The sequence below is a fragment of the Xyrauchen texanus genome, chromosome 26, assembly GCF_025860055.1.
Source record: "Xyrauchen texanus isolate HMW12.3.18 chromosome 26, RBS_HiC_50CHRs, whole genome shotgun sequence".
Classification (NCBI taxonomy): Eukaryota; Metazoa; Chordata; class Actinopteri; order Cypriniformes; family Catostomidae; genus Xyrauchen; species Xyrauchen texanus.
The window spans coordinates 37044498-37058519 of record NC_068301.1 but is presented as its reverse complement, the minus strand read 5'-3'; the positions used below and the strand labels follow the sequence as shown (position 1 = coordinate 37058519).

Here is a 14022-nt window from a genome sequence, read left to right as displayed (position 1 = left end):
AACCGCACATAGATCCCACTCCTTGTCTGCCTCCGTCTGCACGCATAACACATTTTACCAGTTTGTCATGTAAAAAAGCGGGAGATGTGCACAATAAACATTGAAAACATGTATTTGGAAGAGAGAAAAAAGTTTGCAGCTGCTTTGATAGCAGAAAGTAATAAAAGGACTCGTTTATGTTTAGGTCAAAGCGTTTTCTTGGTGAATTTAAAATAAATTATGAGACATTCAATTTCTCTTCACAAATTTGGACAGTTTTTAATATTTCTTGTTTAATCTCAAAGACATTATTGGTGAAGCAAAAACATTTTCATGCATTTATTTATTTGGTGGAATTTGATCATTTTACGTGGCACACCTGACAATCTTTCACGGCACACTAGTGTGCGGCACAGCGGTTGGGAAACACTGCTTTAGTTTATGTTTGAGTTTAAGAAAAAGCAACAAATAATTGAAATGTCAACAGAACACAATAAGAAGTGTGTTGAAGGACAGTTTTGTCTTGATACACCTAAAGCACAATCTTTCATTCTGAAACCACTTTAAAGTTTGTTCAGCAGGAAACTAATCATAAAATATAGAGCTGATTTTGTTACATTTATAATGACAGTTGTGTTTTCTTAGTTGTGAAAGTTAAAATAATCTTAAATATTGATGTTGAGTTTACGGATACAATCTGAATTCTGATTCATGAACAGATTCATTCGGACTCGGACTGACGCATAGCGTGCAGCTCCGGTGGGAAATTTAGATAAGTGAACATATGAGCCGTCATAGAGAGATGTTTCACATATATACAGCACCTCTGCAGCCAGTTTGTGGAATTAGCTTTGAGCAATAATCTGCTTCTGCGAACAGAGATTAGGAAGAAAGACAAAGTAAAAATAACACTTAAAGTGGTCGCCGTCAATGCTGTAAAACGAATGAGCTGCTGCGGCGGCTTCTGTTGAAAAACGAGATGATTTATATGGAAAAGATGTTCTGATGAAGATGAATGCTTTGCAGTGAAGTTGCATCTGATGATCCGAGTCACTTGCATGGGTCTGTTCATGGGTAATGGGCGGGGCCACATGCCGGAAGACTCCACGCTACATAGAGTTAAGCAGCAGTTTATATACGCTTACTCAGGCAATGTGATTGGTCGGATTATATGAACTTGCTCCTCCCGCACATAGTTTACAAAACTCAGTTTCTTTAATCTCACCCTCTTGTGTCTCACAAGTGCAGTTATTGTTACAGTTATTATTAAGTGTAGCAACAGTTCAGGCTGGTCACGTTAGTCAGCTCTCCCTGATCTATTCATGCTTGGCTGTATGGATGGGTGGAGAGTTTGCCCAGAGCAGAACCATACCACCAACACCAACAGACGCTTAACATTTGTCCTATCAATAAAATATTCATTCAGTATTCAAGTTAGTTTTCATTTGATGGAAGATGTCCTGACTGAAATCACATTTCTGGTAACTGCACAGCCTCAAAGCTTCATTCAGTCATAATGGGTTTATTACTCACTACACGGATGTGGTGACACAATTTGAGTTTCGCTGAGAACCATCAAATGAACATATTGCTCTACTATTTTAACAGTAGTAAGTGTTGTTTTTCATTGGTTTCCTCATCAGTGAGTCTCATATTCTTCAACAGTTACATTTGAAAGTGTTTTCTTGTCTTGGCGTTTCAATCACTACAAGTCTGTCGAGGGATCTGATGTAATGAAGTTTTGTTTCTCTCAAAAATGACACCTTAGTGACTTACATTTTAGGAAGTCCTGCCTGGTTCTGGGATCAATGTTGATGTGTGGGACTGTGGAAACTAACAGACATTGATAGTGTAAATTTCATGTACAGAGAAAATGATGCCTGTCTCCATTCCTCACATATTTCTGATATCCTCTTAAGATTTTCTGAGCCAGTGTTTTACCTCTACCAGATAGTTTTCCAATCTCCTCCTTACAGAAATCCTCCAGTTTGTCTTTCAGTTGACACACAGATTCTCTCACGCCATCAAAAGAACAGAGAAAACTGACAGTGATGTTGTCTGTAGATTCAGGAGGTGCAGAGAGAGACTGAAAACTCTACAGAGGAAAAATAGGCACAAATGAAAAAGCTCTTCTCTCATACACATTCTTGTATTTGCCACTTACACATGAGAACGTTCTTGAATTCAACACTCAACATCAACTGACAGAATTCCTCACAACATTCCAGTTTGCATTTCAACTAATAATTGTCATTCTGTTACCTGTAGGAAATGGATGTGATCGTCCGTGTTTGAAAGCTTCTGGAGCTCAGCGTCTCTCCTCCTCAGATCATCAATCTCCTGCTCCAGTCGCTCCAAGAGTCCTTCAGCTCGACTCACTGCAGCCTTTTCCTGACCTCTGATCAGCTGTGTCACCTCAGAGCGGCTTCTCTCAATGGAGCGCATCAGCTCAGTAAAGATCCTCTCACTGTCCTCCACTGCTGTCTGTGCAGAGCTGTTACACACACATTACAATCACACAGTGAAAGAACTCCAGCACTGGAGGAGAGTCCCAACTGAGTCTCAAACTTCTCTTCTGCTCAAAACTCACCTTATGAGACTTCACAGCCTCTCTCAGCTCCTCAACATCTTTCTCTCTCTGCTGGATTCTCTGCTGCAATTTTATCTGTGTCTCCTTCAACTGTCTCTGTTAAACAAATAAATATCACATAAATGTAATACAGTTTTTAAAACCAGATTATTACAGTATGAGATCATGAAATAACATGAAGCAGAAGTGTGAGCATTTAACTTCAGTACATCAATGTGTAATAAATTCAGTTTATACCTCCTTCTCTTTTCTCTCTGCTGCAGCTGATACAGTGTCGTGGTTTTTATGTTCGTCCATGGTACACAGCAGACATATGCAGTGCTGGTCAGTCCGACAGAAAACCTCCAGAATCTTCTCATGTTGAGTACAGATCATCTCCTGCAGTCGTCCAGTGGCATCAGTCAGTTTGTGTGGCTTTCTTGTGTGAAACTCCTCATGACGCTCAAAATGAGTTTGACAGTAAGATTCCAGACACATCAGACAGGACTTGACGGCTTTGTGTTTTCTTCCGGTACAGACGTCACACTCCACATCTCCAACTCCAGTGTAACAGTGAGCAGAAACAGCAGCTTGAAGTTTAGTCTTCTTCAGTTTCTCCACCACTTCAGCCAGCATGGTGTTTTTATTTAAAGCAGGTCTTGGGGTGAAGGTCTGTCTGCATTGAGGGCAGCTGTAGACTCCCTTCTGATCATCCTGATCCCAGCAGTCTGTAATACAGCTCATACAGTAACTGTGTCCACAGGGAATGGTCACTGGATCCTTCAGTAGATCCAGACACACTGAACAGCTGAACTGCTCCTCTGAAACTTCTGCCATTTCACTGCATGTACACACTGATAGAGAGACACAAACAACAGCTCAAGATCAGTTTAAGTTTCAGTTTCTCTGAACTGAGTTTCCTGATTCTGTATTTGAGACGTGTGCAAAACAGGTGTGTCTGTAAATTCACATATATTAAGAGTCCACTAGATGTCAGTCTCACACAGAAACTCAGAGTCAGTGAGAAAATAAAGTTGCTGTGAGTCAAGACATTCATATGCATCAATAATTACAGCAAAACTGAAAACTGTTCCTGGAGTTCCAGTTCCTTCATTCTCACACTGCTGTTGGGTTTCATTGACATGTCAAGCAGTGACTATCCCTTGTGAAAACAAAGTACACTCAAGCATACTTTTTCAGGGGATAAATGTATATTTAATGCAACAAGTTCAACTTTTGAGTGTTTTTTTGGACCCACTTATATAGTGCTAAATATGTAACATTGTAACATCTTATAATGCACCAGAAATGTATTTAAATACATATATATTAATAAATTAAGGTTATATTAAAGTATAATGTTGTATGTAATTCATATTAGCATTGTAATATCAGCTGTAATTCAACTTTAGTGCAAATAATTATGCAATTATAAAACATATTTCATATTGCACTTCAAATGTATTTTTATTATAATCTTAAATGTGTTTGCATATATACTGCTTTGCTATTTGTTTACAGTTCAGCTGCTTCTAAAACACACTTTAATGCCACTAAATATGTGATTCAAAAACACAATCTAATACACTTGAAATGAATTTATTAATCATCATGAATGAACATGCAAATAGTTCAATTGTACATTAACATAAATTGTTTCCTAAGCAACATAAATTACGCTAAACAAACCATCACATGATGTGCTTTTTTTTGTTCCACTGAAGAAAAGAAAAATGTGTCCAACTCAAAGTAAATTAAAAAGCATCACCTTGTTTTAGCAAACTCTAAAAATGACATGAGTTCACATGCGTTCAGTTCTTACAAATACAACATTTAACACTTTTCAGCTTTTAAAGTGCCTGACATCATAAATATGATTTAATTCTTAACATTTCCATTATAATACACATAAATATTAATCTTATAAATTAAAACCTGAGAGGCTAAGCATTTCTAATTCAAAATAAAATTATATTTTCTATTTTGTAATAAAAATAAAAGAAATCCTCCCATTTTCCAAATAACAACATGGTTTGCATATCAAGTAAACAACAACATGTATAACAACAAAATATCTGTGTCACTTTTAAAAGGAGGAAATCACTCCTGCTGCTTTACAGGGAGGTTTAGCATTGTTCATGTCGTCTCTCTACAGTGTGTCCATGATGATATTTTGGACACCTGTGGCTCCCAAACTTATGACAACTTTGCACTCCTTTTAAGATCTAATCGAACTGTAGACTTTGCAACCTCACATGTACATAAGTATTCATAGCCTTTGTTCAATACTTTGTTGAAGCACCTTTGGCACTAATTACAGCCTCAAGTCTTTTTGAGTATGATGCTACAAGCTTGGCACACCTATTTTGGGGCATTTTCTCCCAATCTTCTTTGCAGAACCTCTCAAGCTCCATCAGGTTCGATGGGGAGCGTCGGTGCACAGACATTTTCAGATCTCTCCAGAGATGTTCAATCGGGTTCAAGTCTGGGCTCTGGATGGGCCACTCAAGGATATTCCCAGAGTTGTCCCATAACCACTCTGTTATCTTAGCTGTGTGCTTAGGGTCATTGTCCTGTTGGAAGATGAACCTTCACCCCAATCTGAGGTCCAGAGTGCTCTAGAGCAGGTTTTCATCAAGGATGTCTCTGTACATTGCTGCATTCACCTTTCCCTTGATCCTGACTAGTCTCCCAGTTCCTGCCGCTGAAAACATCCCCACAGCATGATGCTGCCACCACCATGCTTCACTGTAGGGATGGTATTGGCCATGTGATGAGCGGTGCATGGTCCTCTGGCCATTCAGGCCAAAGTGTTCAATCTTTGTTTCATCAGACCAGAGAATTTTGTTTTTCATGGTCTGAGAGTCCTTCAGGTGGCTTTTGGCAAATTCCAGGTGGGCTGTCATGTGCCTTTTACTGAGGAGTGTTTTCCGTCTGGACACTCTACCATACAGGCATGATAGTTGGAGTGCTGCAGAGATGGTTGTTCTTCTGGAAGGTTCTCCTCTCTCCACAGAGAAACGCTGGAGCTCTGTCAGAGTGACCACCGGGATCTTAGTCACCTCCCTGACTAAGGCCCTTCTCCCCCGATGCTCATTGGGACCTTCAATGCTGCAGAAATGTTTCTGTACCCTTCCCCATATCTGTGCCTCGATACAATCCTGTCTCAGAGGTCTACAGACAATTCCTTGGACTTCGTGGCTTGGTTTGTGCTCTGACATGCACTTCTTCTTCTTCGGTTTTATGGCGGGTGGCACCAACATTAAGGTGCATTATCGCCACCTAATGTGTTGGAGTGTGGACCAGAGTTTACCCATTGCGTGAAAAAAAAAAAAAAAACCCTAACTAAATTCTCTTAATTAACTCTGTTTTCTTGAGATAATGGAGTAAACTCTCTATTCCATGAATAAGTATATTTTTAAGCTTTATTTCTTGCACTCCCTCCTTTCTAAGTTCCCTTTCCATTATTTCTCGTTCATTTAAATACTTTTGGCAGACACAAATAACATGTTCTACTGACTCCTCTATTCCACAATGCTCACACAGTCCTGTTGGATGTTTATTAATTAATTTTAAAGTTTTATTCAGCATGGTATGTCCAACTCTTAACCTTGTTAAAATATTTTCCTCTTTGGTGCTTCTTTTTCCTATCCTAGCTAATCCTACTTCTCTTTGTATTTCATAAAGTTGACATCCTGTGTTTCCTGTATCCCATTTTTGTTGTTACTCCTTAAAAGTATATGCTTTAATTATTGCTTTTGCTTCATATTTACTAAGCTGAGATATTCATGATCTCCTTATTTTCCAAAGCCTGTTTTGCTAACCCATCAACCACTTCATTGCCCTTTACAATATCCTGTCTACTGTGAGATGTGAATGATTGTAGTGACTGTAATGCCGAACAAGAATCTGTACAAAGAACAACCTTTTTAATTTGTGTCTCTTCTATCCACTGTAATGCTGTTGCAATTGCCATCATCTCTACTGTGTATACTGACAAATGATCTGATGTTCTCCTATTAACAGAATATTTTAAGGATGGAATACTGAAAGCAAAACCTGTTCTCCCAGTATTAGGATCTTTAGATCCATCCGTATATACTTGGACAAATGCTTGATATACAGTTTGTACCCGATCTTCAACAACATCTACAATATTTCTAGAGTCTTTATACACTTTCATTAACTCCAGAATATAAAAATCTATGAATACTGCAGGAAACATCCAAGGTGGAGTTATTGACAGCGATACTGCAGGAATATATCTTTTCTGACTTAAAGTAATTTCTCTAGCTTCTTCATCACTATTCCATGCAAAGAACTTCTGATTAGACCTTTCCTTTTCCCAGCATGGAAGAAGTACCTTTACTGTTGGATGATGTTCTTCTGAATGACCTTGAAGATTTACCCAATAGTTCATCATTAACTGCTTGCGCCTGATTTGAAGTGGCATTTCCCCATTTCAACCTGAAGAGCAGATACAGGAGTCGTTTTAAAAGCACCACAACAGAGTCTCAAAGCTTGAGCTTGTATCACATCCAGCTTCTTTAATGAAGTTTTTGCTGCTGATTCATAAGCTATACTTCCATAATGTAACACTGATCTAATCAGTGCTATATAAATACTTTTCATTGCAGATCTACTCGCTCCCCATTCTGATCCTCTTAGACATCTCATCACATTTCAAATCTTTTTGCATTTAGTGACTACCTTATGAATATGTTCGTTCCATGTTAATTTTGCATCAAACCACACACCCAAAAACATAACTTTAACTCGTTCAATATTTTGCCCATACATCTTTATCTGTACATCAATGCCTTGTTTCCTAGTGAATATTAATGCTTTGGTTTTCTCTACTGAATATCTGAATCCCCATGCAAATGACCATTTTTCTACCACCCCAATTGCCTCTTGTATTTTTCCTGTAATATGATTAATATTCCTTCCCCTTTTCCACAATGCTCCATCATCAGCAAACAATGATCGCCCAATGTCTCCTTGAACTTGAGAAAATACATAATTTATCATAATGGAAAAGAGTATTGGACTAATGATGCTGCCTTGAGGGGTACCATTTTCCACCATATAGCTTCCAGATAAGGCTTTCCCAACTCTGACTTGAATAAATCTATCAAATAAGAAGTCTTTAATCCAATTATAAATTCTGCCTGCTATTTCTATCATATCAAGTTTGATCATTAGTCCTTCTTTCCAAACCATATCATATGCTTTTTCGACATCGAAGAAAACTGCCATCATTGATTCTTTATTAGCTTGAGCTTTCTTAATGTCTGTTTCCAGACATATAATAGGGTCCATAGTTCCTCTCCCTCTCCGGAAACCACTCTGCTTTCCAAATAAAATGTTATTCTTTCCATAATCATTCTTTCCATTATCTTTCCTATATGTGAAGTCAATGCTATTGGTCTATAATTCTTTGGATGTGATGGGTCCTTTCCTGGTTTCCTAATAGGAATAATCACTGCCTCTTTCCATCCAGTTGGTAACTTTCCTTTTTTCCAAATTTTATTATAAAAGCCTAGCAACTTTATAGATGCCAAAACACCCAAATGTTTTAACATTACATAGCAGATTTCATCCTTCCCCGGAGATGTTATTCCAGCTCTTGCTATTGCCCTCTTCATTTCATCTATAGTAAACGGAGCATCCATTGAGCTGTTCATTTCATTCCGTCTCTCAAGCCTTCCAGGATAAGCTGATTTTGTTAATTCCTTTCCTCTCTTTCCCTCCTCTGTTAGGTTATTTGAGCTATGGATTTCAATGAGTGCCTTTGCTATCATTTCTGCCTTTTCTTCATCAGATATTGCTGCCTTTTCCCCTACCTTCAGAACAGGATATTTCCATTCTCTTCTGATTCCTCTCATACTTTTAATCATGTCCCATACCTCTCCCACAGGTGTTGATCTACCAATTTTATTGCAAAACATCTGCCAGCTTTGTCTTTTTGCATTACGTATAATTTTCCTAACCTTTTCTTGAATTTGCTTATATTTAATTAAGTTTTGAAAATTATGAGTTCTTCTTAATATTCTTAGAGCTTTATTTCTTTCTTTAACTACTCTACTACATTCATCTGTCCACCTTAATTTTTCCCTTACTTTTAGGAATTTACTCATTTGCAGCTTCAATCAATACTGTTTTCAATTTTTTTATCAATCTCCTCAATATCTTCATTTAAATCTATTTTGTCCATTTCTCTCTCACAAATAAAACTAAACTCTTCCCATTTTGCCCTGTCAAATATCCATTTCCTTATTGTTTTTCCTTGATGTTTATTTCCCTGTAGTAATATTCTACAAAACACTGGATAATGGTCACTTCCGATTGATGATTCATATGATACATCCCACTCACATTTCCCTGCTAAATTATTCGACACCAAAGTTAAATCCAATACTGACATATTCCCTGTATGTACATCTAATCTCGTCCCTCTCCCATCAAAACAAACTATGTCCTTTTCCTCTAACAGTTTTTCAATCACCTCTCCATTTACATCTGTTTTTATCCCCCCATAATGTGCTATGTGCATTAAAATCCCCACATATCACTCTTCTATTTCCATCCATTCCTTCGATTTGCATTCAACTATTCAGATCTAATTTCTTACAAGGATTATAGTAATTCATAATTTTTAGCTCTCCTTCCTTTGTCCAGATCTCTATGATTATATATTCTTGCTCATTTCCTATTCCTACCTCTCTAAATGCTACATCTTCTCTAATAAATGTTATACATCCACCCCCTACTCCTTCCTTTCAGTATCTAACACAATCATATCCAACTAGTCTAAAATCTAAATTTGGTCTTAACCATGTTTCCTGTACACAAATAACATCGGGTTTACTAGATAACTCCTCTATATATTTTTTAAAATCTTGTCCATTAGCCAACAAACTTCTAGCGTTCCATTGTAACAAGAGGACCATTATTAATATTCCATACTTGTTCCTGACTTGCCTGAATGCTGAGATCATTTCTTAATTCCTCCCATGTCAGCCCACTAATATTTAGATGATGTACTGCTGCTTTTACAATTATTTGTATTCTTTCAGTCTTGGATTTAATCTCCATTGTGGCATTAACTACCCCTGCTATGAAAATAACTAGTTTCTTAAGGTCAACCAATACTTTTTCCTTATTTGCCTGTTCTGTTTCTTTTGTGATATGTTTTCCCACTCTGTTACTTTCATTTCTCCCTCCTCTCTGATTCACCATCTTTACAGCTTCTGTGTATGTGATCTTATTCTGAGTTCTTATCTGTTGTATTTCTATTTCCATTTTCATCACTTCACACCCTCCATAAGCCACACTGTGATTCCCTCCACAGTTACAACATTTTGGCTGTTCATGATTGCATTCCATATTCATGATCTTCTCCACATCTGGCACATCTCCTTCTACATTTACATACCTTGGCTGTATGTCTGAATCTTTGGCAGTTGTAACACCTCATTGGCTTTGGAATGTATTCTCTAACATTATAACTCAAAAACCCTAACATCAATTTTTTGGGTTGCAATTCCTCTTCAAAATCAAGTATAACATACTCACTATCTTTCCTCACTCCCACTCGAAGTTATCTGAATCCTCCGAGCACCCTTTAGAATTCCTCCTTTTAGATTTGATTTAATTTCCTCCATTGAAACTCCTACTGGAACTCCCCAAATTACTCCTTTACTCCACTTATTCTCCCTTTCAACACGACTTGTATTTATTACCTTGTATCGCCCTATCTCTTTTATTCTGCTAGCTCTCTCCCTCTGTTCTTCGTTTCTACAAACAATCAGTAGATTTCCATCTCTCAAAACCTTTGCCATATTTATATCCCCAATCTGATTTCGCAAAACAGTTGTCAATTTCACTGGACTCATTGCTGAAATTCCCTTCTCCTCACCAAATCTCAGTATTATTTTTAATTCCAAACTTTCTCGATCACTCTCTTCTCCTCCTCTTTCATAACTTCCACTACGTCTCGTTTTTTTTGCCCTAATTCCTCCAAACTTATTCTGTCTTTTCTCCGTCACTCTTCCGCTTCCTTGACTTTGTTCCATACTATCATCACTATTAGATTTCCCCCCACTCTGGTCCATTCACAACACAGCTGTGCTTACCCGCCATTGCTTTCTTCATTTCATTCAATTTTCCCATTCTTGTTGTCTCTCCACGTTTCCGACCTACAGTTGATAAACATGCTTTTCTTCGAACACCTAAATCCGTTGTTTTCGCCAGTTATCCACCGGCTGCGAACGATAGCACAAACTTCTTCCACGTCGAGAAACCCTGACATGCACTGTTAACTGTGGGGCCTTATATAGACAGGTGTGTGTCTTTCCAAATCATGTCCAATCCACTGAATTTACCACAGGTGGACTCCAATCCAGTTGTAGAAACATCTCAAGGATGATCAGTGGAAACTGGATGCACCTGAGCTCAATTTTGAGTGTCATGGCAAAGGCTGTGAATACTTGTGTACATGTGATTTTTTTATATATTTTTTTTAATACATTTGCAAAGATTTCAAACAAACTTCTTTCACATTGTCATTATGGGGCATTATTTGTAAAATTTTTAGGAAAATAATGAATTTATTCAATTTTGGAATAAGGCTATAACATAACAGCATGTGGAAAAAGTGAAGCGTTGTGAATACTTTCCGGATGCACTGTAAATGAGTATAGTTCACTGAGCATGTGGATATGCTTGTTTTTCTCAACAAAAACACAACATGAGATACAATATAAACATGATAACTATTATATGCCGAGTGTTTATAGTCGTCCTGTACGTTAACTCCATCTGTCTACTTCATTAGCAGTTTCTTTTTCTTTGTTTTGCGTGAGCTTAAATGCTAAATGCTTTTTTGTTTTCATGCATTGCTTGTTTAAATATTAAAAACAAATAAAAAAAACATAGGACATGATATAAGCTTGTTTTGAATATAATTAGAAGCTTGTTTTTTTTAATGGTGATGCAAACTTTATGACTAAAAAAATTATTTTACAATGTCTCTTTCTCATTAATTACCTTAATTTAAATAATATCATATTTGAATATTTGTTTTTATGAGCTTACATATTCGAATACCAAATTCTTGATGAATGCCCAAACAAAGCAGATGTATTTTAGCGTTTTCCTACAGTGTTTAAACTGCTGAACATGACTTCTATCAGAAAAGACAACAATAATAGCATAATAAAAATAATATTGAGTTTCAATAATGTTCCTTCATCATTGTAAAGTGCATTTCACATGAGTTGAGTCGAGGCATAAAAGCTCTGCTAAAAACCAGTGTCAAGCGGCACTTTGTCCTCCACATTAGGCTGCCTTCACACTGACTAGAGTTTATGTTGCGTCATAGAATGCTGCGAATGCGGTGATTTCAAAGGGGATGGTACCTCCCACGGCTCCGCCCCCTGAGCCTCCCTCGGCTCTGCCTCCAGAGCCTCCCATGGCTCCGCCTCCCAGTGCTCCACCTCTCGAGCCTCCTAGTGCTCCACCTCTCGAACCTTCCAGGGCTCTGCCTCTCGATCCTTCCTCGGCTCCGCCCCTCGAGCCTTCCATGGCTTCAATCCCAGAGCTTTCCACGGCTCCGCCTCCTGAACCTCCCTCGGCTCTGCCTCCAGAGCCTTCTATGCCAACGCCTCCCTCGGCTCCGCCCCTCGAGCCTTCCACGGCTTCAATCCCAGAGCTTTCCACGGCTCCGCCTCCTGAAACTCCCTCGGCTCCGCCTCCAGAGCATCCCTCAGCTCTGCCTCCAGATCCTTCTACGCCAACGCCTCCCTCGGCTCCGCCTCCTGAGCCTTCCACTGCTCCGCCTACCACGGCTCTGTCTCCTGAGCCTCCCTCGGCTCCGCCTCCAAAGCCTTCCATGGCTCCGCCTCCTGAGCCTCCTTTGGCTCTGCCTCCAGAGCCTTCCACGGCTCCGCCTCCTGAGCCTCCCTCATCTCAGCCTCCCACGGTTCGACCTCCCGAACCTGTCCTGTGGCTCGACTCCCAGGCCTCCAGACCCAGACCCTACCCTGAGGCCGACTCCCAGATCTCCCAGCACCTGTCCTGTGGCCGACTCCCAGGACTCCAGACCCTGTCCTTGCCCTGTGGCCAGCTCCCAGGCCTCCTGAACCTGTCCTTGCCCTGTGGCCAGCTCCCAGGCCTCCTGAACCTGTCCCTGTCCGGTGGCCGCCTCCCAGGCCACCTGACCCAGTCCCCGTCTGCCTGCCCTCTGTGCCTCCTTGGACTACTTGTCTGCCCCTTGTGCCCCGTGGACTGCCTGCCTGCCTTCTGTGCCTCCTTGGACTGCCTGTCTGCCCCTTGTGCCTCCTTGGACTGCCTGTCTGCCCCTTGTGCCTCCTTGGACTGCCTGTCTGCCCCTTGTGCCCCCTTGGACTGCCTGCTTGCTCCTTGTAACCCCGTGGACAGTCTGGTTGCCGCTTGTGCCCCCTTGGACTGTCTGGTTGCCCCTTGTGCTCTCCTTGGTCTGTCTGCCCCCCCATTCCTTGGACAATTTTGTTTTGTTTTTTGGGTATTTCTTCTTTCCTTTGTTTTAGGAGCCTGGAATCCGCTCCTTAGAGGGGGTTATGTCACGATCCCTTGTTGTCTGCCCGTGTTTCTCATGTCACCTGTTATAAACTACAATTCCCATAATTCCCGGACCTCATCCCTGCCAGCACTCAATAATTGTTCTCACCTGTTTGTCGTTTGATCATCACTTTTCCTGTGTATTTAAACCCTGTTTGTTCCCCAGTCCTTGTCGATCGTTGAATATGGATGTTTGAATGTAGATGTTTGTTAACGTTACCTTTGCCCTCCGTGGATGTTTCCTCAACCTGTGTACCCCTTGGATGTCTTTCGTGTTTTTGTTTTATTTTCCCATTGTGGACGTTTTATTTGTTCCAGTGTTTGTCTAGTTATTTTGCAAATAAACCGCATTTAAACCTCACCCCGTCTGTTTCTCCTGCCTAAATAACAATTTGTATTACTTCAGGATATAAGTTTGTCATAGTCTGGCTCTGCTTTTCTATTACAATATACATGTTCTTTCATTGTACATTTAGATGAGCTGTGTAAAACAGATGAACCAGATGGAAGAGATTATTTCAGAAACTTTGTAAGGTATTAATTAGTGCTGTTGAGTTAACGCGTTAATAGCGATTAATTATACAAAAATAAAGCGTTAAACAAATTAAAGCATTTAATCGCATGCTTGTAGTACCACCTGTATACTCCAGAGGGCAGTAAGTGACATTTCAGCTGTGTGAGTGTAACGGGAGGCAGCTGGTAGATAGCTGTGCAGTGTGTAAACCTCACTCTCCTGACCTCAAGAGGTGCACTAGCGACTGACGTTAGAGGCTGTATCCTTTAGCCTCCACCCGCCTCCCACGCCGGAGACACCGGTTTGTGTCCCGTTCGGAGCCGGTGCGAGCAGGGCCGGTTACATGAGCAACACACAG

The 14022-nt window shown here is 39.9% G+C and overlaps 2 protein-coding genes across 2 annotated transcripts in view; one reads left to right on the top strand and one right to left on the bottom strand.

Moving 5' to 3' along the window:
• LOC127619543 (tripartite motif-containing protein 16-like) overlaps positions 1-3465 on the bottom strand; it is a 51218-nt gene extending 47753 nt beyond the window's left edge. The window contains exons 1-5 of the mRNA XM_052092401.1: positions 2807-3465; positions 2570-2665; positions 2242-2463; positions 1921-2074; positions 1756-1812 (exon numbers count right to left, since the gene is read on the bottom strand). Of these exons, the coding sequence (XP_051948361.1) occupies positions 1756-1812; positions 1921-2074; positions 2242-2463; positions 2570-2665; positions 2807-3385 (1108 nt within the window). The 5' untranslated portion in view covers positions 3386-3465. The remainder of the gene's footprint in view (positions 1-1755; positions 1813-1920; positions 2075-2241; positions 2464-2569; positions 2666-2806) is intronic.
• Positions 1-14022, top strand: part of LOC127619542 (tripartite motif-containing protein 16-like) — a 171110-nt gene that overhangs the window by 121381 nt on the left and 35707 nt on the right. The gene's annotated exons all lie outside the window — the stretch shown is intronic.